Here is a 25,838-nt window from a genome sequence, read left to right on the forward strand (position 1 = left end):
TGTAAGCCACCCACTGTTAGTTACTGAAGCGGGGAAGGCTTGGCGGCTGGTCTGGATTTAGCCGGAAATGATCCAAGATCGGGCGGGGACAGTCACTCCTTGCCGGTGATTGGCAGACTTTGGAATCTATTTTTAGGTCGTAGGGTAAGTCGATATCGTGAGGTCTTGACCAAGAGTCTCAATGAGTATATGGCTTCTTTAAAGATTTCAATTACTTTAATATTGTGTGTAATAGGAAGAGAAACTAGCAGTTTAACATATGGCTATCCAGATTATGTTGTATTATACCATGGTGAAATGTTCTTGGTCATTCATAATCTCCTAGTCTAACATAATTGAAAGTAAATGAGAAAAACATGATACAAACTACGAAATGTTCTTCTTGAAGTTTCCCTCGTTCTCTTCCAACCAAGCTCTAAAATCTTGCATCTCGGGATTATGACCACGGCACTCTTGCACATCCCCACCATAACCCTCATCTGCAAACCACTTAAACATATCACCAACAGACCCCTTCAACACAAACTTTACCGCGCTCGCAACCGGACAAGGCGCCAGAGCCATCTTCTGGCCAATGACCGTATAGTAGATAGCATCCGCCTCACGCTGCGTCAGCTCATCACCCACAAGCGTCAATGCTGTATTCCTGTACATCTCAGGCCAAAGCAGACTCTGAGCCGCAAACCAACCAATGTCTTTAGTCGATATCATCTGGAGCTTCTTACTTCCCAGCTGCTCCCACATACGCGCGAATCCCTTTCCGTGAATATCTGTCGTGATGTTTTCGAAGAAGGTCACCGGTCGGAGAATAGTGTATGTCATCTTCTGCACGCTTTCCTGTGCCTGCTGTTCAAGATGTTTCTCAATGGCGTGTTTCGCGGCAAAGTTCTTGACGTAGGTAGGATTGTTAGGTGAGCGCTCAGGTCCACCACGGTCTCCGGAGGAGTAAACAATGTGCTGGACACCATGTTTTACAGCGGCGTCGATGACAGCTTTGCCTTGTTGTTCCTCTGCGTCCGAATTGACCTGGACGCTATAAACGCCCCATACTGAGCCGGCTTTGCTGAAAATTGCATCGGCGTCGCCCAAATCACCCTCAATAACAGATATATTGGGGTTGGTCGCAAGAGCCTGAGCTTTGCGGCTGGTAGGGTCGCGTGTGACTGCAATGATATGAAAGGGAGAGGTAGGCGAGTTGGAGCGGATGTTGTCGATAACAGCACCACCTTGCTTGCCGGTGGCACCAAATATCAACAGCGTCTTCTGTTCATTGGATGTTGACATTTTGGTCTTTGGTTGCGAGAATGATTGGTTTCAGATAATATTATGGATTGAAACTCTGCCAAAGACGAGAACTGTCTTCAAGTTCCCGGAAACATGTGTATTGATATAGTGCAACTACTCGCATTCTCTTATATGAAGACGGCGCCCGGACCGACATTGCAGCATACACAGATTGAGACGGAGCAACTCCAATCCTCTAACACTCATATCTCGAAGATCGCTGTACGAGTGCGAAGAAACAGCGGAGTTTCCAAAGCGGAAAGGCGCTTTGCTTGAGGGTGACTAGCCCATTTCAGGTTAAACTGGCGCTTGGATTTCCTCTTTTGAGCTAGCAAGCGAATGCGAGCCGGCCAGTTTATTCATCCATTTATCCTCACTAAGTTATCCTCACTGTAGTTTTTCATTATTGTTATTCTCTTTCCACAACTAAGTTTATAATGTCCGCACAAAACATCCTAACAAGATAACCCTGCAGACTAAGACCCTTTGTCATTTCAAGCGCCATAAAATGAAAAATAGATATAAATCTCTTATTACACACTTCTACTCTAAAAAGTCGAGTCTAGCTCTATCATGTCAACTAGTGACAAGAATTACAAACTGAATCTCCAGCCTATCCCCTAGTTATCACCACTATAATAGTGGTTCACAGCCGGAGGCTTTCCACCAGTACCATAAGCACTACCGCCATAGTTCAGATAACCCTGCGAGTACGGCAGAGCAGGGAACTTGCCCTTGATCTCCTGTGCATCGCCAAACACCCAGACAGTCGCCATACCCATAACCTGATGCTGAAGAATATGGCAATGCATCATCCAAGCTCCAATGTTTTCCTCAGTAATCTTGATTCTCCACGCTCTCCAACCAGCTGTATGGTGAGGTACGCCCTTCACGGCATATCGATAGAGATTAGTCGAGTCTCGAAGAACAGGTGTGAAGTTCTTGAAGTGCTTTTCGTTCTCGTGGGCATCGTACGTGCCATTACCTGCACCTAGATCGTAGACATGATAGCCGTGGACATGCATCGGATGAAAGTCCCAACCTCCTGTAGGGCCGTTGTTGTTCTGCCATACGATATCCAAAACCTCGCCGACTTTAGCTGGAAAAGCTTTTGTGTTGGGATCAAATCCGCCATGCTCCAAAGCGAGCGTGTAGTTGGGTGTTTGGCCGGTTTCATAGACCTGGATGAGATATGGGACTTGGTTGTGATCTGCCTGGACACTTTCCTTCCATGGGAGACCATTTTGGCTAGACGGATTTGTTAGTAACGTTGATAGAGTAATGTGAGGGAGTACCTACGCCCAGGCGACTGTGCCGTTCAAAGTTCCATTCTCATATTGTCCAGTCGTCAGAATCTGATTAATCTGGATGGTCACGGTTCTCGTAACCTCGCTCAAACGCGGGAAGGCCTTGTTGTTATACTCCGAAAGACCTTCAAGCTTGTACTCAAGGTAGTCGTAAGTCTTGTTTGGCAAGACAACGGGCGACGCAGGTGGCAGAGTCCTTGGTAGCTTTGGTCCCTTCGGACATCTGTACCTCAGTATAGCGTAACCACTGATCTGCTTAGGCCGATCACGACTTTCATATCGGACCCAAAACTGGGAATCTTCTCCATGGCAAACATCCTTCGCAGACTTTGCCTTTAGCAGGTAGCTGAAGCGCTGACCGGATGAAACTTGAACGTGATCCACCTTGGCTGGCTTGGTGTATGAACCATCAGCTTCAATGACTGTCAGCTTGTCGTGCCCGTCGATGCCAAGCTTGATCATCGACAAAGCAGTCGCGCCGATAAATCGCAATCGATAGGTCTTGCCTGGATCGACTTCAATGACATGTGGAGTGCAGCTAATGTCAGAAGCAGTATCGAAACTCTGATTTCCAGAATTGCCATTTATCGTAATTGCTTGAGGCTCTCCAGACCACTTGAACGGATCCCCAAGAAGTCCTGTCTCGATTGTTTCATCGTCTGCAGCGTAGTTATCAGCGACGATAAGCGCAATGTCTCCGTCGTACTTGTATTGGGGTTTATCGGCATCCTTGACGATCAGCACCCCATGCGCAGTCAAGCTCTGGAGTCCAACGTGCGAATGATAAAAGTACGTTCCCGCATCTCCTCGCTGAGGTCGCACTTCATAATCGAAGAAATGATTCGCGGGAACGGGCCATTGGCTGACGAGAGGTGTGCCGTCGGAGAATGGTGCGGCTCGTTGGCTTATTCCATGCCAATGCTGCTCGTGTCAGATTACGATATTGTGGTGTGTACAAGTGGACTTACAACAGTGATATTTTGGTCTGGTACGCGATTGTAAACACGAATCCAGGCTGTTTGTTCTTCTTTGAGGTAAAGCGTAGGTCCAGGAAAAGTCCCGTTAAAAATGACCGATTGACGGGACTTGCAATTGACTTTTATATCCTCAAGCGTAGCCTCAAGTACATAATCCGGCGTAAACGTCTTATCGTGCACTTTGCATTTGGCAGCTGCCAACGTCAACAATGGCAAAACAGCCAGAAGATTGAACATCATTTTGCAAACCTTGCCTCAAATCATAAGAACAAGAATCAATTGCAAAACCCAATTCCTATATATACTTCAGAGTGCGGCACGTCGCATTGGGGGCCAGGCAATCCAGGCCCTCCGAGGTGCATTGTCACCCAACAAGCTTTCAGCCCGGATCACACGGCGTGAGCACTAAAGTATCACCTGAAGAAAGGGGTCTAGCGACTTTCCAAAGCAAGCCTGGCACGGTACACAATGACGTCTGTGATAGTGTCAACAGCGGTACGATTTGGTAATAAGCGGCCATCCAGCAAGAAATACGAATAATGAAGGAAGAGCTAATGAAGCAGTAAGCAAAGACACCTTGATAATTGGTCATGAAATTCAAGATCTTCGGTGTTCTCACCGTTTTTCTGGGCGCTGAGTCTGACGATTTTGGGCTAGTGCATGGCTTAGACGGATCGACGTGTTATGGCTTGGGGGCGTAAGGTTTTATCTAGGCGCTATCTAAGCATCTGCCGTGTTTGAAACAAATTGGCGTATGCAGAGAACTTCGTTAGCAGCTGGGATGGCCCCGCTTGCGTTAATTACAGCCCCGTTGATCTGCATGACAGTTATTTCGGGGCTTCGGAAACAGCAAAGTTTAAATGGGAACTGTTACGCGGGCTGCAATGGTTCGGACGCCGAGCTTGTAGCGTGGGTTGCGAAGGCTTCCATGAGACTGTAATAGCATGTCACGACAGCGCGAATGTTTGGGGACTGGTAGTGTATTGGTATCTCAAACTTGGCAACTTCTCTGAGTGAACATTCCCTCGTGCAGCGATAGTGCTCCCTTGCCAGCATGTCTAGCGATAGCGTCGAATCCGAGACCAAAGATACCAGCCGCCGCAAAAGTCCGGTCTCGATTAGACAGGCTCTTTTACATTGACCATCTGACTGTAGTCAACCTCGCACCTGCTTTGAGCTCACATATCTTGTCGATCTATTGGTGCTTCAAAGTTCAAAGGCGATCTAGCCGATTTCATTTGACTGGCTCTTGTCAGAGAGGTGTTGAGTTTTGTGGACTTTCATACTCACATCAAGAAGACTTTCGTGCCCTTGAACTCTGGGGCAAGGACGTTGGACTGGACGGATCGTTTGAGGCCTTACGCTTAGCACCAGCGATAGTTGTTTTGGCAGATGAGGCTGCATCCCGGTTGTCTGATTGTCGTTTTGTTGATGTCGAGGAGCTCGACCCAGATTGATTGTCGGATGCGTCGTCGCTGGTAGAATGGACGTAGTAACGTTGAAAGAAATCACTTCGAGGACTGCTTGTTTCCTCTGCCTCCTCGAAGTCCACGTCGGCAACAAGCATGCGGACGTCAAAGTAGTGCAAGGCCCTGGTGAGATGCTCATTGGTAACTACACGTCGTCCCCCAGAGAGACTGCGCCGATTGGCAAGACACAAGAGGGTGTGTTTGGCCTCATTTACGATTTCGCTTCTCCAGACATTTGTCTGAGGACAGGCACTGGTGATTCGGTTGAGAAGGAGGTTGAGATTTTGAAGCCACGAAAGTTCCATGGTAGGAGGTGCTGCTACGCCTAACTAGAGCCAGGGCAACTCTCCAATGATGTCCTCGATCTCTCTGCAGAGAATCGTCTCAGGTTCAGTTTCACGATTCAAGTCTATGTTGCTAGGCTTTTTTCGGGCTGCGAGACGGTCCTTGGCGGACGACATAGTGTGTGATCGAGAAGCAAAGGCTTCAGAAACGATGGTGTGGATGGATGGATAAATGAGAATGGTGTTGTAAGAGGGAGAAAATGAAGGGACGCCTTCATTGCGATGGAGTCAATGATTCAGAGGCATCGGCCGTCTCAAAGCTTTGTTGATTGAATCATCCCAGCATTTCACAGATGGACCAAGCAAGTTCCACAGAAGAGAAGTAATCGCATACCACTTCGAATGGTCTCATTCAACAACCATCAATTATCATTCGGACCTTCTAGCAACTACAACCTCTTGATCAACTTTTTACTCAACATAAGTCTCGAAACAGCAATCAAAAATGTTGCAGCCGACCCAACACCCGCCGCGTAAAAGATAGCCGCTCTATACGGTTCAATCGACGAAGCCTCGGAAGCCCCCGCAGCATCAATCAGAATCCCCGCCAAAGGCGCGCCCATTAGATATCCAGGTGTCCAAAACGACGTCATCAGACTGATAGACGCAGCAGCCGATCCAGGCGCAAGCGCAGCTACAGCTGTAGGCAGTGCAACGAAGAAACTCCCATTCGCACATCCGTTGATGATGGCGAAGGCGAAGAGTGGCGGGAGGGATGAACTGACGGGCCAGATTGCGAGCATGGACACACTGTTGATGAGAGCTGCAAGGGCGAGAGAGTTGAAGGCCCCGATGCGATCGCAGATCCAGCCACCGAAAAGTCGACCAACAGCTGTGGATGCACCGAAGCCAGCGACAAGACCAGCGCCTGTTGATGCTGAGAGACCGATTGACCTTGCGAATACGGGTAAGAAGAATGGAGGCACAAACAGAGCAAATACCCCGACAGCGCCTGACATGGTGAGTGTCAGAAAAGGCATGCTCTTCAACTGTGACCAGTCAAATCTCGATGTTGTTCCACCACGTGTAAGTTCTTTGAGGAGAAATGCACAAGGTATTCCAGTGACAAGTATCGAAGCACCGAGAATTCGAAATGTCCACTGAAGTCCAACCTTATCGATCATCTCTTGCGTTGCCAGAGGAAGAACAGTTGCACCAACACCGCCTCCAGCTTTGACGATTCCATTGGCTGTACCGAGTTTCCGACTAAACCATTGAGTAGGCATTGTGTTTGTCGCCGTGTAGAGCAGCGATGTTGATAACCCGACGAGTAAACCGGCGATGCAGAAGAGTCCTGCGAGATGCTCGAGGGTGAAACTCGTGATGATCAACCCTGATCCAAAGAAGATTGTCGCTACGAGACTGGTGATCCGTATTCCAAATTCTCTTGACAGCCTGACCGAGATTAGACCAAACGCGACCATGCAGGCCATGTATAAACTTCCAACGAAAGTGATGGTTCGGATATTAGTGTGAAGTCGAGGTGATTGAACAATGGCGGCTTGCAAGACTCCCCATGCTGTGGTGTATCCATTTATCCAAAAGAGAAGAATGAAGCACGATGCCACAATTGTCCAGCCATATCCACCGTCAGGAATTGCACTCATTGCATGCTCCGGAGGTTCTTCCTCGTTTTGAATGCTGTCTTCCGTGGTGTTGAGGGGATTCTGGCTCAAAGACGTCAATTCGATGGTGTCGCCTTGGCGTGAAGGATCCATGCTCGACGTCCTGACGGACTCTGCGACTGTGTTTGTGGCCATTTTGAAGAAGAACGATGCGCGGTGGATGAGCTACATCTATCACGAGATTGAAGCACTATATACCTATATACATAGAGAGGAGTGATTGAAGAGAGTTACTTGCAACTCGAAGCATCATGCCGTCACATGAAGGGCGCACTTACAGGGCGGGCGTCAAGAGTCAAGACCTGAAGGGCGCATGGGCATAAGCAGTGACGACATTTTGCTGTGCCTTTGTCTTGGACATGGATGACCAGTTTCCCAGTCAAGCTAAGCTCCCTTTCACCGCCGATAAACTCTTTCCCGATGCGGCTTCATCGTGGGGTTAGGCATTTTCTGCTTACAGATCCAAAGATTGGGACTCGACCAACGGTTACAATTCACCCCTCTGGCATCATTGGCAATGAAAAATGTTTTCGTTATTACTGATAGACGAATATTCTTCTAATTTATAAACATCATTTATTAGAAAATATGAAACGAGAATCCTCTGTAAGTCTGAATAGCCTGCATGCATTTCTAAAGACTTCATGTTTGTCAGCCTATGTCACTGTGATGCCATGAAGAACAAGCTTGCGGAGAGCGATATACCTTCAAATGATGAGCGGAAGGTCGGAAACAATTCTATTGGACGGAAGAAATTAACTAACGAAGCCTAAGCAAAGACACACAAGTCATCAGCCACAGTTATAAATCGACGCTATACTGCACATCAAAGAGTTATCCTCCTCCATCGGAAACGGCCATTATTCACGTACGGAACTCCTTACTCGCAAAACAATGAAGTCCGTAGGTCCTTCTAACAGTCATGCACAGAGCATCGCTATCATTCGGCCTTCATGACAAGCAAGACGCGACTTATCCAACCAAAGAAAACAACCATCATCCGGGCAGTATTTTATCTCCTTCTTGCACATATTGTCTTTGATTTATATCTCCTGATGGCTGCTTTGAAAAGTGATTTTTTAAGTATGTAGAAACCAATTGCTATTATTTCAAAGGAAGGATTTGAAATAGTCGTATGGCTTGGATTTACATATACCTTAACCTCCTACGTATCACGTGCCACGTAACTCTGAAGAGATGTGAAATATAACAATTTTTGAATACTCACATTGAGAAACAATCAATGAGATTACCATCTAGTGCACACTCACCGTTGAGAAGGTGTGAGCTCAGCTTTACATCAGGCTACCGAATAACTAACTCGGTGCTACCTATCTACTAACGCTATAACATTAGTCCTCAGTTCCTTTTCCATGCTCCTCCTCATTCACATTATCACCTTCAGGTTGTTTCTTTATTAATTTCTCCTGCGCCTCCTTCGTTTCCTCCTCCCCGGCTTTCTTACTAGGGCATGCTGGATTCGGGCAGGTCTCAGTGGTAAACGTGCCGCTCACTGTAGTTCTCATTCCTCCACTGATAACCAAGGGCGAAGGGTGAAAGGTCGTTGAAGTGGTCAGTCCTAAGTATGACAACATACCCACTTCAAAGTTTCGGTATGCTCGCAGGCAATACAGTATATTATCTCGCGGATACACATGTCACCGTTAGTGTGAAGAATAGCTTTAGTTATAACTGCTTCACAAATCGGTATGGATCTTTTCTTGCAAAGAGTTTGTTGCTGGAGGGTTGAGTTCGATCTTTGCACTGCATTTTATAGGTGTCTTTTGTGGGATGCCTTGCTCCACCGGGCTCTGAAGTATGGTATGAATGCTGATCCACATTGAGTGACCAAGTGACAACTGAGTCCTCCATAAGAAATGTCGTGAATCATTGCCTATGCTACTAAATACATCTAGGATTGAAGGAATAGACATCATACAGTACTCCCATACCGAAACCATCTCTTAACCAATGGTCAGAGGGAACATTGAGACATGGTCTTACCTGGCCATAAGAATTGCAAAATGCATTCAAAGTCTAAAGTAGAAGCAAGTATAAACCCCAGAGAGATGAAGACATGACTCTCCGATGGAGATGCGATCCCATTACTTTGATTCCGGTCTCACAGCCATTACGCCATAGGTAGTCGCATACGCCAAGCGAAGTCAACACATCTCCCTGGATGGACTACAGGCTTCAGCCATCGAAGTCGTCATAGCGAGAATCATGTTCCTGTAAAGCAGATGATACACACTGCTTTGTGTCATAATTATGGTCACTACGGAAACTAATAAAATATCCACTCGATACCACGGTTTTCGAAAGCTAGCACGATACCAGTGTTTTTTTTTTCGGCTATCTGTTGTCGACCCCCACCCGCTGGACTCCTTCTTAGTATCCGGCATGAGACCAATCCATACATCATAATTCACCAATGCTGATAACTGCCATTGACCTTCCAGCCCACCAAGTGGATGCTCAGAAGAAAGGGGGGTCAGGGTCGTAGGACTTGCCCGAATCCAGCCAGGCATTGTACTGGGCCACACATGTTGCGCAATGATCAAACGTGGAACTCCTATCCTGATCCACTTCGGAGCAGTTGCTCAAGTCGCAACGTTCCTTCTTATCCTTGCGAGCCTTTTCACACCGCTGGATTTCAAGGTCGACGCCTGTCGACATATGGCAGCGTCTGCAGCGGTAGGTGATGTTTGTAAGCCAACACATGGTGGGCTACTAGTGCATGAGAAGTTTTAAAAGAGGGTTAGTGGTATTATAATATTGTGGAATTGTAATGGAATGTAGTGTTGATGTTGATGTTGGAGGGAAATCTTCTTGAGGCTAGGATGACGGGGTTTATATACTTGGGAAATGCCAGTGATTCACGAGGACAACAAACCGATTTCAGGTATCTCAGCCTACAGTGTTTATTAACCTGGAATGTAACGTCCTAGGTTTGTAATACAATATCAGGCTCAGCGACTCACGTTAACAGTCTCTAGGGCTTCTAGAGGGGATAGAGCCCAACGGAACTCAACGATGCACGTCAGCTCCCATGGCCTGATTTAAGGCACACCTCGAGATGTTTTAGGTTTGATGAACAGTAACACATGTCAAGTCCGATCTTTCTGGAATCGCAGACGATAGAATGTAGGTATGTGACTCTTTTGAATCTTCATCAACACATTTTGATTATCAACCATGAATCCTATGAGCGACCCTGCTCAGATGATCTGCAAAGCGACCTTAAACAAGCCATTCTTTCATCAGCAGTACTTACGTAACAGTTGGAGATCAACCAGTGGCCACGAGTTACAGCGGCACATAACATGCTTACGATACGAACTAGACACTCTACAGCCCTCACGATTCCATGACATTCTACTTTAGCCTTCTCTATTCACGAAAATAGTGAAATCATATGTTCGACCGTGAAATAACTAATTAAATGTCTTTTAGAACCAGCAGTATGCTTGAATTGATTCGGTAGGTATGTCATTATCTAGCCAACCTCAGGCTCAAACGACAGAAGATATGGGTAATCTGTGTCATGAGAGCCACAAACTACCAACCGAGACTGACAGACCAGTCTATAATATTATTTAGGCCCCTAACAACTCAGAAGGATGTACTCTATGTGAAAGGTGGGATAGGATAATAGGGTCTTCCCGCTGCCACTGCTGCCTGCCAGGCATTGTACTCCGCCACACATGTCCGGCATTCACCCCATAGCAGAAGTTGATTTTCTATGTCGTCGACACAATCCTCTAAATTACAACGCCACTTGCCCGCCGCAACTGCCCTCTGACATTGCCGGGTGCTGTATTCGTCACGTATAATTCCGCCGCACCGTAAACACCGGAAGTAAGTGGTAACAAGGATGCACATATTAAGGCGTTAAATTGTTTAGCAATACTATAGTTATTTATAGTAGAATAGATCGTAACGAGAATGTTGGCGAAGGAGGGAAAGCGTTCCAAATTCTTAGGTTGAAGAAGTAGATATACTTGGCGACCATCAGTGATTAGCAGCCAGAAGATTGCATTCGTGGAAGGATTTGTGTTCCACTGAATGTAGCAAACAATACGTCTCTTTATATATGTAACTCGAGTTTCACAATTGCAGTGATTATATTAAGATTCTATATAAAGTGTAACATGCCGGATTGGCTAACATAGAGGCACGCCGTATTGCACCACGTCAACAGAATGGTTAACTAACTTAGTAAAGTTAACGAATGTTGCACAATATCCATTCCAGAACAATACGTTTCAAATGAATTAATCTACTCCGTCACACATTTGTTCATAAATTAATCAGCTCAGGAGCACGATGTGCCAGCGGGATATGCTTCTATTGTATTTCTGGTACATTGGAAGGTATTGGGTCAAGGCACATTCTTCTTCCAGGCTATCTAAGACATCATTTCCCGTAATTCTCATAACCAGGAAATGGTGGATTAGGCCTTTTAATAGGTTCTCCCTGTTGTAAATATAACATCCATTGACTGAAATATGAATAACATGCCGTACATTCTTTGAATGGCTTCTTATTCTCCGAAGGCGTTTGCCAATTGGCATCCAGGCAAATGTGAATGCCCTTTGCGATTGCTTTGGAACATCGCCGAACGTTGGCATCAGATCCAACCTGGCCCTTACAGCGTCCACAGACGTAGAACACGTTTTTGGCTTCGCACATATTGAAAATCGTTTCCTGAGGCTCGAATGATCCAGGAGGTTCTCTCAAAAGGCATGTGAAATAGTTATATTAGCGACAACGGGTCTTATATGTTGAGGGAGAAGAAATATTTTGAAGGAAGAATAGTCAGGTTTATATACATTGAGAAACTTACTGATTCATGAGCCATATCAGTATCAATAACCGCTGCAAATTGATCACGCGATCAATTGTGAAAGAAGAACAATGTTTCATCGCACAGAGAGGCAGCTCCACTGAGTCACGAGTGAAGCCGCGTAATATAAGTGTCACGTCTCAGCTGGTCAGCTCTAAATAGTACAACTCGAAAAATAGCTGTAAGCACTATACTAACTGAACAATAAGAACACTTTATAATCTATCACAGTTCTGTACAAGGTGGCTGCCCACGTACCAACAATACTTATCGGCACAGTTTATCAGGGACTTGACGGCTTAGGTACACAGGTAATTATATCATCAAAACTTCACTGGGGCGCTGATCTGATAAAAAGCCAAGTATAACATAGAATATTTAATTCAAGACTTCTTTACGATAGACCAATCCATGATTCCCTACATCCATAGCCTCAATAACCTGGAAATGGAGGATAAGGGTCCGGAACAGGCCATCCCCGTCTCAGATCCTCCTGCCATTGATTGAACTCTCTTGTACATGCCGAACAGCTGGTCCACGGTTTTGTCCTCCATACTGGGGGCATCGAAGTAGTATTAATGCAGGTATTGACGCCTTGCTTCAGTGCCTCCATACATCTTGAAACGTCAATTTCAGAACCGAGGTCTTTGTCGCAGCGTTCACATTTGTAGAATATCACTGTCCTGTAACACATGAGGAAGGTTCCTGTTTGAGGTAATTTCGAAGTCTGGGAGTCTCTTCGCTTGTAGTTTGACAATAGGATATTGGTTCTTTGGCTTTGCTGGTGACGGCAGGCTCGATGCTTTGTAAGAAGGAAATTTATTCTCTGGGGCTGTGGCCTTTATATATATATATTCGACAACGTCGGGCTATTCACGAACTAAAAATCATTGAACGTAATAGGCTATAACATACCACGACACACCATACAAGTCAGTGACAAATCTTAGGTGTGAGTTCTCTGTACATGATCATGCTTCGGGTAGCTAACACGGTTTGGAAGAGCCACGTATCTTGGTCACTGTATGTGTCAAAAGGTACGATTGTTATGGTTGGTACGCTTGATCACTAGTCAGCCAAGCTACCTTATTATAAGGCGACTAGCACCTCCTCTTCTTATCCTAGAAATCAAGGCTCTTTAAACCCTCTCTTATGTGCCACTCTGCTATGCGTGCCACAGCATGAGCTTCTACTAAAGTCTTCTACGAGTATTGTGACAAAAGGCATTATTGGAGAGGAATACAACACTGTTCACGGTATACATGAACTGATAGCAAGTTAGAACCTGATTAGAATTCTACCTGTTCAACTACAAGAAAGGCGGAGTAGGCTGATAATAGTATCCTTGTCGCTGGGAAGCCAACCATGCGTTATACTCTGCCATGCAGGATGTACACTGCTGCCAAGGGGATCTCATATCTGAGTTCCGGTGCTCGCAACTGCTCTTAGGGCAATCCCTCCCATGTGCTATAGCCTGTGCGCAACAGTGACGACGGTCCTCTTCTAGCGTAATTCTTCCACACCGAACGCACGTATATGTATATTTAACAATAACACACATAGCTAACAGAGTTCCTCAAGGTGATATCTTGGTATAATGTGGTACCGCAGAGTTTAGTGAATTATCTTGATGGAATGGTTTATTTAAGGAAAAGAGAGCAACTATATTTCCGAGTCTCAACGAGATTTTATACCTCAGGAGACATCGTGACTAACTCTCATATCTTGACAAACTGTATGATTCAGTTTCAAAGATTGATCATCTCGAACGGCGGATTTGGTTCGTAATAGTATCCGTTTTGCTGGGCCGTCCACCATGCTCTGTATTCTGCAGCACATCCGTCACATTCCATCCAAAACACTGGTCGTGTGACACTGCTCGATGTGCATCGATAGGCCGGGCAAGGAGGCAGATTGGGGTCAGGATTTTGTCGACATTTTGCATAATCCATCTTCGTTCTGGTTATTGCGCCGCAGCGGCAGCAGCGGAATGACACGTTAATGATAATACACATTTTCTTATCTAGTTGTTGGCGCTTGGTATCAGGTCTGATGTTTTATAGATATTTAAAATTGTGTATTGAGGAGGTTTATAGGAAAGGAAAAGACTTTCTAGGTTTGAGTATTATAGCATTATATACTTGGAGGAATATCGTGAATAAGGTGCATCTCAGAATGTTCCGGGGGGGCAGGTTACCGACTCTGCGTTCCTATACGCCTCTCAAGTATCGGTAGTGGGTGATTTACTGTAGTTATTAACGCAAATATTACACGACATGGGCCACATGGTGTATTTGAACCGCGCCAATATTTTGCAGCAAGCAAGCCAGACGTTTGGCAATCATAGTTCCGATATAGTACAATGAATCATTAGAATTCTTCATATTCAGTCAATCAGAGGTGCCTTTTTCTAGCAAATACACTCAACGTTACTGCCAAGCCGTGCCGCCGTCACATCACAGCGCGCTTACCAAACTTGGTACGATATAAACCCGCCATTTTCTTCCTCCACTTTCACTGCATAGTACTCCGCAACACAAGTCTTGCAATACCACCAGTTTAGCACCCTGTCTTCAGAACTATGTGTAGACTTACGACTGGCACATCTGTGCCGTCGTGATCTTGCCCTAGACGGTCTACAGCGCCGGATATCTCGCTCTGTATCTATTGCTCCTCTGCATTTGGCGCAGATGTACGTTACGGCTATCATGTGACACATTAATTATGCTATATCCTCTTCTGACTAGGTTAAGGTTAACTTTAAAAGGAAAGGTTCTGCTTGTAAAGATGAGATTTGCGGTTTATATACCTGTGAAGCATCAGTCATTGATCAACTTTGTGGCATGAACTTGACATCTACAAAGGCTATCGGCTACCTTTGATTAGCGGTGACAGGTCATCGAAAGCGTTTCATCGTTGAAATAGCTAGGTCTAAATACTTCCGCTACTCGGGTGACTCCGTTGGCACTGCCAACCAGTAGGGCAAGCCTGTTGGTCGTCTGATCAGGCGTTGGGATTTCATAGATTGGTTGTAGCACTAGACAAGCGCGCAAGAGTGCTCCCCGGAGCTACATAATATATTCTACCTCTCTTTGGTGAGCTCTTAATTCCCCTCCTACCGGTTTCTTTCTAATTTGTTCTAAATGCGTGAACACCTTGGAAGTCTTGCGCTCAATTACAGAGCGTATATTACAGGAACTTCGATATTCTTCACGGAAAATGATCGAAGGCTGCTTAAAATGAATTCGGCACCATCTTTTTACTTTTTAGTCACAAAGTGATATCTCAAATCCTGTTTCCCTGAAATGAGGCCGCGTAGACATCATCTCAGATAAGGCTCTCGGAATCCCGAAAAAGCGTCTGACGAATGGCTGGCACTTGGCGCTCGACCAACAGACCAATCACGGGCCTTTGAAATTGCCGCCCGGTCTGCACAAGTGGCTTTATGTCTAAGTTTAAGCATAATTTGGACGATCCGGGATCCCGATACCGCCGTCTGATGGTTTGATATAAGGTTGAATAGCACATCCCCCCCAAGGCGACGCGGTTTGCCAGTTTTCATTGCCACATTGACGTAGCCAACGGGATTTCCGATACCGATTATCATCAACTGCCGAAGATAAAAGAGCCGCGTTCTTCCAGTCCGACAACCAAGTCTTCATCAACAACACTGAGACTATCCGCCTAGTCTGTCTCGAAGGTTTCCAACCATTCGCTGACTTCCTCTTTTTATCGCCAATCTCGAACACCTAACCATCGAAAACATGAGCAACGATCAGAGAGAACGATGTGAGAAGATCTCTCCCGACTGTCCCCTCGAAGATACCATCTACGGCTATGTCCCCAACATGGGCGGTAACGCCTTCTTCGGCGTCATCTTCGGTATCTGCACCCTCGTCCAGGTCTACTTCCTCATCCGTTATTGGCGTCTCTGGAAAGGCTATACCATCCTCGTCCTCCTCGGCAGTATGATCGAATGCTGCGGTTACGCGGGTCGCATCCTCATGTCCAAAAACCCATGGGATGGTGCAGCTACATCAATCCAGTTCGTACTTCTCATGGTCGGCCCATCGTTTCTTGCTGCCGCCTTATACATGACGCTTCGGGCTTTGGTGCAGTACTTTGGGGAGCAGTATACCAAGCTACCGGCGAAGTTTTGGACGTGGCCATTTGTTACTGCTGATATGTTGGGGTTCTTCTCGCAGTGCGGTGGTGGTATTATGGCGTCGATGACGGAGAAGTATCCTGCTGTTGGAGTTGCCGGTCGAGCTGTCATGGTGTTTGGCGTGACATTCCAGGCTGTCGTCATGGCCATTGCAGGTATTCTTGCTACCGACTTTGCTTTGCGTATGCGTCGACAACGAGGAAGTGTCTTCAGACATCTGCCTAAAGACCTCAACATCTTTCTGATCTCTCTGACAACTGTATTTCTTCTCATCCTTACCCGTTGCGTCTACCGGTAAGTTGCCATCATCCCATAACTTTGTTGTGGGACCTTTGGCTAACACTTCTAGTATCCCTGAGCTGGCTGGTGGTGTTGGTGGACACATGATGCGACAAGAGGTTGAGTTCATGATCCTTGATGGCTGGTACGTTCACTTCATCTCCTTCCATCAACTTACTCCTTGTCTGACATTAAGCCCTTGCCAGCATGATCGCCATTTCCGTCCTTCTGCTCTCCGTCATCCATCCCGGTATCTACGCCACCGCTATTCATGGCCGTGCCGACCATCGATCCAAGTCAGTCAGACTCATGGATCTCGAATCAAGAGCATCTCGAGACGGATCACGCAGAGCACCTTCAAACAGATCACGCAGATCACCTTCAGACAGATACGAACCTCGACGAGAGCATCGACGAGAGCCTTCCGACTACTGAGTCAGTAGAGACATCGCAGGGAATACGAGCACCATGGCAATAAGAGGCATCGTAGTAAATAGTGGGGGTTAGACACCACAGGTCAGTGATCGTTGCGATTTGGTGTTCTGGGGGTTTCTCCTATGTCTACTGTTCTATTTGCAATTGATTCTGTCTTTATTTCATGTAAAGGATGGCTGTCTTAGAGTTAGATGTGTATGTCAGGCATGTATATAGACTGTCATTATTCCATTTATGTATCGTAATACCGTCCGGTTTTATCCTAGTAATCCTGACCCAGGGCTTGATATGTCTTTCTCAAATAGGCAAAAATTCTGCTTCTACCAGCTACTACCCTAAGACACCGGTCCAGCTGGGATTGGCTGTTCCAGTCCCATCAAAGTACACGAGATAGTAGAAGGCAGTAGTGATAAGGTTGAATACTGTCAGCGTGATGCTCGTACTGGCTGTCGTGTTCAATGTAAGACCCCGCATAACCCATTGGTCTGGAACAACGCCTATCCTTCCCAGCCATGCTCCGGGGTGGCCTGCAAATAGCTGCTCCTTGGTCTCATCCTGCTCTTGGGCAGTATCTTCACCCGAGGTGGATTGCCCATCCAATTGCACGTTTTGTTCATCTTCCGAGCCATCAGGAGACCATAAAAGCGCTAGAAAAGTTCCGATCGTCTCCAAAAGCTTAGCAATAGCTATGCTGACAATCGCGGTGCAGACGATTAGACCCGTGCTATGCTTGAACACGTCCATCCACCTTGGTGGCGGCTTGATGGTCGCTTGCGATGCTTTCTTCGGAGAAGGATGTCTAGAGACCCCAAGGACAACCATGGCCAAGTAAAAGCCTCGCATCGGGACTATATACAGCGTCCTTGAGAGGTCTGGGCGCCGCCGCGCGACAAGATACGCAATCCATATAATGGCCTGTAGTACCATGGAGAAGGTAACAACAGTCAAGGCCCATTCGCAAAAATTGTCCAACTGAGTGGGAAGTTGGAAAGAGGCTGCTCGGCTGATATTGAACCATATCCAGAATTCAAATGGTGCTTGAATTATTGACGCCAATAGCACATCGATGGATGTGGAATCATTTTTCTCTTCAGAAGTCCCTTCTGGCTCTAATCCACAAATAGATACCAGGAGTTTGGTAATGGTAGCGAAAAAGAATGCAAAGGCACAAATCTGTGTCGCAGGAACGCCCTTGAGACTAAAGACTTTGATGGTCTGGGGCAGGACTGTAAATATTGTCAAGGCCAATCTGACGACTAGACCAATCGGTTTTGGTGAGTTGCGACGAGTCTGCTGGGTTGAATTGCGTGACGAGAAATATCTCGAAATAGCTCCGCCCAGCACAAACAAGTCAAAAAGCGAATCAATGAAACAGACAGCAGGTATGGAGCGAACAATGTCGATGCTGCCTCCGAAGAGATCATTGTCCTTTCTTCGATTGCCGGATGGTTGTGCAACTGCTGCTGATGCTAGAGAGGCGAGGATCCAGAATGCAGCTGGTCCGGTGACCTCTTCAGGTGATTGCGAGTCGTTGGACATGATGTTTCGGCTTCGGAAATAAGATGCATTAAAAAAACCGGTTTCGATGTAAGATGACATTCCAGAGTTATGTTATCATTGATAACGATAAGCGAGGAGGATTGGGGCGGTGTTGTCAGCCTTGAATCTGCCTGATGGCGGTAGAGTCTACGGTGTTACTGCTGTACGCAGATGGAGAGATAGACTACGACTTGATGTCATGAAACTGTCTGAATATGGTGGACACTTTGCCGATAAGAAGTACAGATAGCGATAAGATAAGTACTGCTTTAGCAAGTTAAGCAAATCGAAGCCAGCCACAATTCCGGTCCTACCCTGCGGCACGCGATCTACCAGTAATGCTGTTAACAATAAGCCAGACCAGTTGTGAGGCAATACGATGAAGTATTTTGATCTGTAGCAGAAGTAGAATAAATTAAACTAACAAAACTTCGAGGATTCTTACTTTAAACACTATGGAATAAGATCCCGGAATTTCGTCTCCAGCTCGTCTTAGCAATAAACTTTGTTCCAAATTGATATGACTTTGATAAATAGCTTAAGCTTATCGCATGTCTTGTTTCTAACCACCGAGAAAGAAAAAAAAGGTATCATCGTCAGTAGTAAAGCCGAGTTGGGATATATTGAAATGAACAACTATGCAACTGACTTCGATGTAACCTGCCAGTTGCGATCATTCACCGGCACTAATGAGAAACGGGCAGACCCGTGCCTGTTAATCTTAAGCTCATGAGGAGGTCATCTGTCTTGTAAATAACTGGTCGGTCTCTACGCGCTGAAACAAATGTTTTAACAAATCAAGTGACCATACAGATTATCCTGAATGAATTGGAAGGTCATGACTGGAGTTCTAGTCCGATTTAGGTGCATCCTCCCCGGACTTCGGGCCAATCACTCTAACCAGCACGGGTTAGTTTCCTCCTCGGGAAATATTCCTCCAGCAGGGTTATTAGGCATAAAATTTGCTCGCTCCTGATGTAACGCTCTGATAGGTCACGCATCTTGATCATAGGAAGAAGAGGCGAAAATTCTTGTCATTGAGAGTCAAGTTGTGACTATACTTGGCATCACGCCTGATAGATAGAGAGTCATTGTGTCGAGATACTTGAACACGAGAAATGTAGTTCAATAAGAAACACTTATGTTTTGAAGTTAATCCTTGGGTTCAAGTTTTCACTTTTTAGAAGTGACGCGATCACTAGATCGACACGCTAGTAGCATGACATGTGGGAGGCTGTCAATGCAGGTCCGTTGGCATTGAACCATGAGATCTCGAGCCCTTGCATCCGTTAGCATGATGGATAAGACCCATGGCAATGGGACAATAAGATGGGGATTATATCTGATACGTACCAAATGCCATACTTCCCCCTATCCTATAAGAAGAAATGGATTCAGAGTCACTGTTCTCATTCTAATCAATCTAGTCTGATTCAGACATTACTGACCAGTACTTCTTACCACCTCCAAGATGTTTTTTAAGCAACCATTTACAGTGCTCTTATCCCTTTCGGCCACCGCTCTGGCTTGGGACGCTCCTGGTTACAGTGGCTTCACACGTGTCTGGCAGGACCCCTTCTCTGGTGCAGCCGGCACTTTGCCTGACACTAGCCGATGGAACATCATACAGGGGTATCTCAACGTCAACGCGGAACTCGAGGTCTATACATCATCCAGCCGTAACGTCCAACGAAGCGGCGGCGACACCCTCCAGCTAGTCCCATGGCGAGACGCTTCAGCCCTCAAGGGCTGGACTTCTGGCCGTGTTGAGAGCAAATATGTCTTCACACCTCAGCCAGGCAAGGTCACACGAGCCGAGGCCAACTTGCGATTTGGCTCTTGCTCCATTAACAACAAGCAAGGAATCTGGCCCGCCTTTTGGATGCTTGGAAACATTCTTCGCAACGGCGGTAGCTGGCCTTCTTGTGGCGAGCTTGATGTGATGGAAACTGTCAACGGCCAGCTGACGGGATACGGAACTGCCCATTGCGATGTTTATCCCGGTGGCATTTGCAACGAAGGTACCGGCATTGGTGGAACGGTTGGGATCCCGAATCAGGACTGGCATACCTGGAGAATTGAGTTCAATCGAGCCAAGAGCAGCTGGCGAGACGAGACTATTACCTGGTTTTTAGACGGACAGCAGTTCCATCAGATCTCAGGTGCGAGAATCAACAACGAGGGAGTCTGGAATACCTTGTGTCATAGTCCAATGTATTTCATCCTCAATGTCGCTGTTGGTGGTACTTGGGTAAGTTATTGAAGACTCCATGATCTGCTTCAAGCATAAACTGATAATAAAATAGCCTGGATATCCTAACGGCAACACCTGCGACGGTTATGGCAGCATGATGGAGGTCGGTTATGTCGCCCATTACTCTAACTAGGGATGAGCTGATGGCCATACTTTTATCGCTTTTGTTATATACTGTCGTTTCTGCTTTTAGATCCTTGTCTGCATCGAGATATCCCATTAGAGGTACATATGCTGTTTATCTGGTCGTCTTTTTTGAGTTCTTCGCCGTCTCTACGCCTTTACATTCGTTTCTTCTTGTATTACTACTAGAGATAGTATAGAGTATATATTCAAGTTCTACATAAACCCAAAGTCTTTGTGCAATCCATCACACATGTTGCCATTTTTATTTAAGTCCAAAAGCTTGTATTTACCTCCTGTTGCTTAATCTACTTACCAGGAAAGCAATCAAAACTGTGTTTATCAATCCACCATCAAATAAGGTCTGTAAACTGCAGATAACGACTAAAGTATCCACAATAACACTTATCGGTAATGGATATCCGCCACTGATAATATAAACTTTCCCGAATAGGAAGGATCAAATCTCGGGCTTTAGGCTACTCTTGTATATTGTTAGTCCACTGTCTGGGCTAGTACTGAGGGACGATTGTTGCTTAGAAATTCACGGACCCAGATGTGTGATTTGTAGCCAGGACGTATGGCATAAAGCGTATCTTTCTTCAAGCCTTAACTAGGCTTAGAAATTTAGTGAAAGCTGAGACTGCCACATTAGGAAGGATCAAATTTCAACGAAAACAATGGAGACATCGTTTGGGCCAGCCGCTACCCCAGTAGACCAATACATTATAAAGAGGCAGGATACGAACAAGACAAAGGAACTCAAAATCATCAGACTACGAGAACTTTCACCTCCTACTTGCTTCATCCATTATCACAACCACCAATCTTTTTGTACTCATTTATCTCGAAGTACAATGTTTAACTTGAAGCCTTCGAAAATCAATATTGTCCTGGGAGTAGCAAATGTAAGCTAAATTCTCATTTCTATTCTTTACTATGACCTATATCTGATATTTCATGAAAAGGTAGGCGATGGCCAGGCTGATCCCATGGTACGCTTCGACAAGCCAGGTGAAGTCAATGCTTTGCTCAGTACCTTCACTAAACGCGGCTACACCCAAATTGACACAGCACGTCTCTATCCAGCTCATGCGCCTGCAACATGCGAGCCAAAGATTGGATTAGCTGCAAAGGAGAACTTGGTGATCGATACAAAAGTCAATTCTATCCAAGAAGGGGGCCATTCCAAGGAGAACATCCTCAAAGATATCGATGCTTCATTGAAAGACCTCAAGATTGACCAAATCAACATTGAGTACTTGCATCTTCCTGACCGCAAAACAGACTTTAAAGAAGCGTGTGAAGCCATGAATCAGGCCCACGAAGAGGGAAAAATCAAGTACTGGGGCATATGCAACCATACAGCTCAAGAGGTCGAGACTATTGTGAAGATCTGCGAGAAAAACGACCTCGTCAAACCTAGTGCTTATCAAGGACAGTATAATCCAATTGTGAGGGGAGCTGAGAAGGAACTTATTCCGATTTTGCGAAGTCACGGCATTGCATTCTATGGTTATAGTCCTGCTGGAGCTGGGTTCTTTGCCGGCAACCATAAGAATGTCCAGCCAGGAGGCCGCTTCGATCAGTCTGTACGTGTCTTATTTCTTCCAGCCAAAGGATCTATAAACTAACTCGTACCAATGGAGCTTTTCCTTGGAGGTTTATACTCGGGGCTTTATCTCAAGCCGGCCATCGCAGAAGCTACAGAGAAGGCGCTCGCGACAGCTTCACGATACGGAATTAGCGGGCATGTTGCTGCTCTTAGGTGGAGCGCTCACCACGGAGCCCTGAGCAGCAGGTTCGGCGACTCTATACTTATTGGAGCATCGAGCCTGGAGCAATTGGAGTCTAACATAGATGCGATCGAGGAGGGGCCGTTGCCTGATGACGTGGCAGGCGCTTTGGAGGCTATCTATGAAGAGATTGGGGACGCCATTTCGTACCATATGTAGCGCGAAGAGTAGCGGAGACCTGGGGCCGGGATCACCTTGCAGCTATTAGTTCGAAGGTTAGTTATCGCTAGGCTGTATTGAGTAGGATCAATACTGAGCTAGAGCATCTGTAAGCTGCTGACAAATGGAAAGTTCACACAGTGAATAACGTCCCTCAAATGGACAAAGACCGATCCAAGATTCTATAAGAAATGCCTAGTAATTAGGCGCAAAAATACGTTAGTCTACCACTGCGAAAATGAAGTTCATACAGGTGGTACATAATCCACGTCCTGAGGCTCTCCGAGAGTCTAAACGCCAAGCTCGTTCATACTCTGCCCAAGTAGCGCATGCCAGAGCACGGAAGCTCCGGGGACAGGGTAAAAGTCAGAATGACGCAAAGGAAAAGGGTTTAGAGGCAGAGATACCCTCGACAGAGCTACAAGGATCTCAGGGCCAAATTCTGAATCAAACTTTATCTGGATATGACCATGAAACCCTGTCGACTCCAGAGCTTCGGCTATATCAGCCAAACCTAGTCCCATACATAAGCTTCCTTGCAACGCTCACTGTGGAAGAATGTTTTATGTTCGACCATTGTAAGTTAACATGTAGAAGCGAATAGGATTCTAGTCTCTTGCTGATGAGTACAGATATCAAAGTTGTTATGCCCTACTTAGACACTCACTGTCCAATTGCGAGATCTGTAGGCCAGTACCACAATTATATAAAAAGTAACTGGATCGTTGTATCCTCGCAAGATCTCGACTTCATGAGAGGGTTCTTGCTGGTAGCTTCCCGGCATTTGTCCATGGTGGCGTCGAAAATTGAGTTTGAAAATAAGGCTCTTCAATACAAACTGGAGTATATCAAAAAGCTCCGACAGGATGTTTCTATGCAGCCAATGTCGATGAATCCTCGTTCAGTTACGAGTGCTCTAGTCCTGGCATACGATGAAGTAAGCCTACTCCAAGAAAGTTGAGGATAGTATGATTCATTGACGCAAATACTAATAACAACGTTTTAGATTCTGCTCGGGGATATTTCTATGGCTTTACAACATGTTCGTGGGGCTGCGAGCATGGTTCAGGCCGCTGGTGGACCCCAGGCACTGGGCCTAAGCCAATTCATATCTTACATATTGTTCAGTTGTGTGCAGGAAGATCGAATTGGAGATTGGGCCTGGGTTTTGAAGTATAATTCGAGCTTTATGAAGGCGGACAAAGAGGGATGGTAACTAAGCCAAGAGCCATTCGATCTCTCCCATAACGATATTTATTATTGCCTCCTCAGCCATGGACTAACCACAATACTTCTCAAAGAAATAAAAGAAGTAAAAAAAGTTACGTTAATAATCTAGATGGAAAATCAAGTAACTACAATAATTGGGAGAACCCAGGTCCCTTGCATATCAATGCCAGAGAACAGTCCCAAGGCAGGCCTTCACACTTATAATCAATGTGACAAATTGAAGCGAAAGACACAATTCTAACATTCATGCGCTAATTAGTATTGTCGAATGTTCTTTACCAATTTACTAAGAGCCATAAATCTATATCCCGTGCCTGTACTTGCTACTGTAACACCCTTATTGCTTAGGGTTGACGTAAGCTACTACTCGAAGATTACCATTGTTCTGTATCGAACAACCAATGTAAGTGTGAACACCTAGACCATTCGACAGTCTCTCTGCCCCACTGCAAGTTGTCAGCCATAAGGTGATCTAAAAATGTTTCCGAGGTTCGTGATACTCACAAAATACTATATAGACAGTCCGAATACCTCTTGGTCCAGATCGAATCGATGGAGACGTCCGGTTGCTTAGTCGCTTGGTTTGCCAAAAAGTCCCCCAAAGCCTCAATGATTCGTGAATCGTTGTTCGCATAGTGCCTGACTGGTATGTATATCTTGACCTTTGGTATCGTGCTGTTCGTACGGAACTCGACATTGTAGAGAATGCCAGCTGTTCGATGGTTTTTGTGTGGGAGAGAAACATCATCAGGCACTCCGCTCGTTCCTAATAATGCGTCCCAGAAACTCCTCAGATTTCTCATGCCGACTTCGAACTCCTTGTCATGAATTCTGCCTCCAAGTGACATCATTTCTGTGACTGATCGGAAATCTGTCCGCCTGTCTCGAAAGTAGATTTTTAGTCTCGACTTCTCAATGGGAATCAAGTCCAGTGCCAGCATATCCATCTCGAGGTTGAGAGTCTGACGTTCATTGACGAATCTGGCGAAACTAGAGAAGGCACTGATGTTGTTATGCCGCCATCCCGGAGCAGAAGATATAGCATCCGTTACAACGTCAATTGTTGATTTACTTATCGAGTGAGCCACGACACCAGGGAAAAAGTAAGCCTTATTCGTAGTAGCTGACTCTTTCAGGTCGAATGCCCAGAACATCGTGCTACGATGGCCTTCTGGTTTATCTGCGGCCCATCGTCCATTGAAGTAATCATCAAAGTGGTTAAAGAGTGTTGTGTCGATATCGGGGAATGCTCGGATGACTTGTTGTGTGAAGACTGCAGCAGCTTCATCATTGTATAGATCAGCAGCTGTACCTGCCTCACGACCGATGGGCTCGATAGAATATCTGATTGTGGGCTGGCTGGTGCCGATCTGAAAGTCCCAGCTCAGCTCCGCTGGGCAGTGATTATCTGTCATGAAGCTCTTCCATTGCGGTTCACCCAGCACGGGCGACGATCCGAGAAATGGCACGACATGGTTGGAGAACTGGTCTAGGATGAGGCATTGGCTTCGAGAGCCATACTCGGCGCTGGACAGGAAGGTCTTTAGTGTAGATCCGACAGTTTGGTTCCAGTATCGCTGATGGATGTCGACTGCAGGCTCAGTCTTGTTCTTGATATGATGTAGTGACTTAAACTCCCCAGGGGCGATCGTTGGAAGATCCAGTTTTCCGGGCATTTTATTAAAATTAATAACGGAATATAAATGATAAAGAATTTCCCCCGGCCTGAATAGGTAGTCCTTCACTTTATATTATTACCCGGCGTTCATAACAACTGATACAACTCTAGTTTCCGAGATGTTTATCCCGATCGCGGCATGATTCCCTTTCGGAACAAGCGTGATAAACAGATCGGTGCCTCAGTGAGACAAACAGCTCATCCCGCATGACATCAAATCCACACTTATGCTGCCAAGAGAAGACAGTGAAAGAATGGTGACGGTTTTGGAAAGCCACTCGGAGCAGTAGAATGAGGTAATTGTTTCATGATGCATGGATGATGA

General features: G+C 45.9%; 9 protein-coding genes across 9 annotated transcripts; 3 read left to right on the top strand and 6 right to left on the bottom strand.

Moving 5' to 3' along the window:
- Nucleotides 1–366: 366 nt before the first annotated feature.
- BKA55DRAFT_593345 (uncharacterized protein) lies at nucleotides 367–1,284 on the bottom strand (the record flags this gene model as incomplete). The annotated part of the gene is made up of 1 exon (XM_046195539.1): nucleotides 367–1,284. One exon carries the CDS (start codon nucleotides 1,282–1,284, stop codon nucleotides 367–369), a length of 918 nt encoding a protein of 305 aa, XP_046049916.1.
- A 509-nt stretch (nucleotides 1,285–1,793) lies between these two features.
- Nucleotides 1,794–3,820, bottom strand: BKA55DRAFT_642121 (Cupredoxin). The gene is made up of 3 exons (XM_046197147.1): nucleotides 3,560–3,820; nucleotides 2,584–3,512; nucleotides 1,794–2,532 (listed from the first exon to the last, which is right to left on the bottom strand). Exons 1-3 carry the CDS (start codon nucleotides 3,806–3,808, stop codon nucleotides 1,905–1,907), a joined length of 1,806 nt encoding a protein of 601 aa, XP_046049917.1. The 5' UTR covers nucleotides 3,809–3,820; the 3' UTR covers nucleotides 1,794–1,904.
- Nucleotides 3,821–4,859: 1,039 nt separating this feature from the next.
- On the bottom strand, nucleotides 4,860–5,342 carry BKA55DRAFT_689168 (uncharacterized protein; the record flags this gene model as incomplete). Its single annotated transcript, XM_046199319.1, has 1 exon — nucleotides 4,860–5,342. The coding sequence occupies one exon, from the start codon at nucleotides 5,340–5,342 to the stop codon at nucleotides 4,860–4,862; it is 483 nt and encodes a 160-aa protein (XP_046049918.1).
- Nucleotides 5,343–5,704: 362 nt separating this feature from the next.
- BKA55DRAFT_566082 (major facilitator superfamily domain-containing protein) lies at nucleotides 5,705–7,299 on the bottom strand. Its single transcript, XM_046192584.1, has one exon. The coding sequence runs from the start codon at nucleotides 7,139–7,141 to the stop codon at nucleotides 5,771–5,773; it is 1,371 nt and encodes a 456-aa protein (XP_046049919.1). The 5' UTR covers nucleotides 7,142–7,299; the 3' UTR covers nucleotides 5,705–5,770.
- Nucleotides 7,300–15,619: 8,320 nt separating this feature from the next.
- Nucleotides 15,620–16,780, top strand: BKA55DRAFT_726616 (RTA1 like protein-domain-containing protein; the record flags this gene model as incomplete). The annotated part of the gene is made up of 3 exons (XM_046201139.1): nucleotides 15,620–16,314; nucleotides 16,370–16,444; nucleotides 16,506–16,780. The coding sequence occupies 3 exons, from the start codon at nucleotides 15,620–15,622 to the stop codon at nucleotides 16,732–16,734; spliced, it is 999 nt and encodes a 332-aa protein (XP_046049920.1). The 3' UTR covers nucleotides 16,735–16,780.
- A 284-nt stretch (nucleotides 16,781–17,064) lies between these two features.
- Nucleotides 17,065–18,273, bottom strand: BKA55DRAFT_538539 (uncharacterized protein; the record flags this gene model as incomplete). The annotated part of the gene is made up of 1 exon (XM_046190043.1): nucleotides 17,065–18,273. The coding sequence occupies one exon, from the start codon at nucleotides 18,271–18,273 to the stop codon at nucleotides 17,065–17,067; it is 1,209 nt and encodes a 402-aa protein (XP_046049921.1).
- Nucleotides 18,274–19,413: 1,140 nt separating this feature from the next.
- BKA55DRAFT_566085 (concanavalin A-like lectin/glucanase domain-containing protein) lies at nucleotides 19,414–20,881 on the top strand. Its single transcript, XM_046192585.1, has 2 exons — nucleotides 19,414–20,524; nucleotides 20,580–20,881. Exons 1-2 carry the CDS (start codon nucleotides 19,745–19,747, stop codon nucleotides 20,658–20,660), a joined length of 861 nt encoding a protein of 286 aa, XP_046049922.1. The 5' UTR covers nucleotides 19,414–19,744; the 3' UTR covers nucleotides 20,661–20,881.
- A 626-nt stretch (nucleotides 20,882–21,507) lies between these two features.
- BKA55DRAFT_510951 (NADP-dependent oxidoreductase domain-containing protein) lies at nucleotides 21,508–23,784 on the top strand (the record flags this gene model as incomplete). The annotated part of the gene is given in 7 exon segments (XM_046187655.1): nucleotides 21,508–21,558; nucleotides 21,619–22,242; nucleotides 22,300–22,601; nucleotide 22,613; nucleotides 22,859–23,183; nucleotides 23,238–23,561; nucleotides 23,612–23,784. 7 exon segments carry the CDS (start codon nucleotides 21,508–21,510, stop codon nucleotides 23,782–23,784), a joined length of 1,800 nt encoding a protein of 599 aa, XP_046049923.1.
- Nucleotides 23,785–24,335: 551 nt separating this feature from the next.
- On the bottom strand, nucleotides 24,336–25,511 carry BKA55DRAFT_509297 (aromatic prenyltransferase; the record flags this gene model as incomplete). The annotated part of the gene is made up of 1 exon (XM_046187515.1): nucleotides 24,336–25,511. One exon carries the CDS (start codon nucleotides 25,509–25,511, stop codon nucleotides 24,336–24,338), a length of 1,176 nt encoding a protein of 391 aa, XP_046049924.1.
- Between the last annotated feature and the right edge of the window lie 327 nt (nucleotides 25,512–25,838).

Source organism: Fusarium redolens (genome assembly GCF_020744475.1).
Source record: "Fusarium redolens strain MPI-CAGE-AT-0023 chromosome Unknown BKA55scaffold_7, whole genome shotgun sequence".
NCBI classification, from domain to species: domain Eukaryota; kingdom Fungi; phylum Ascomycota; class Sordariomycetes; order Hypocreales; family Nectriaceae; genus Fusarium; species Fusarium redolens.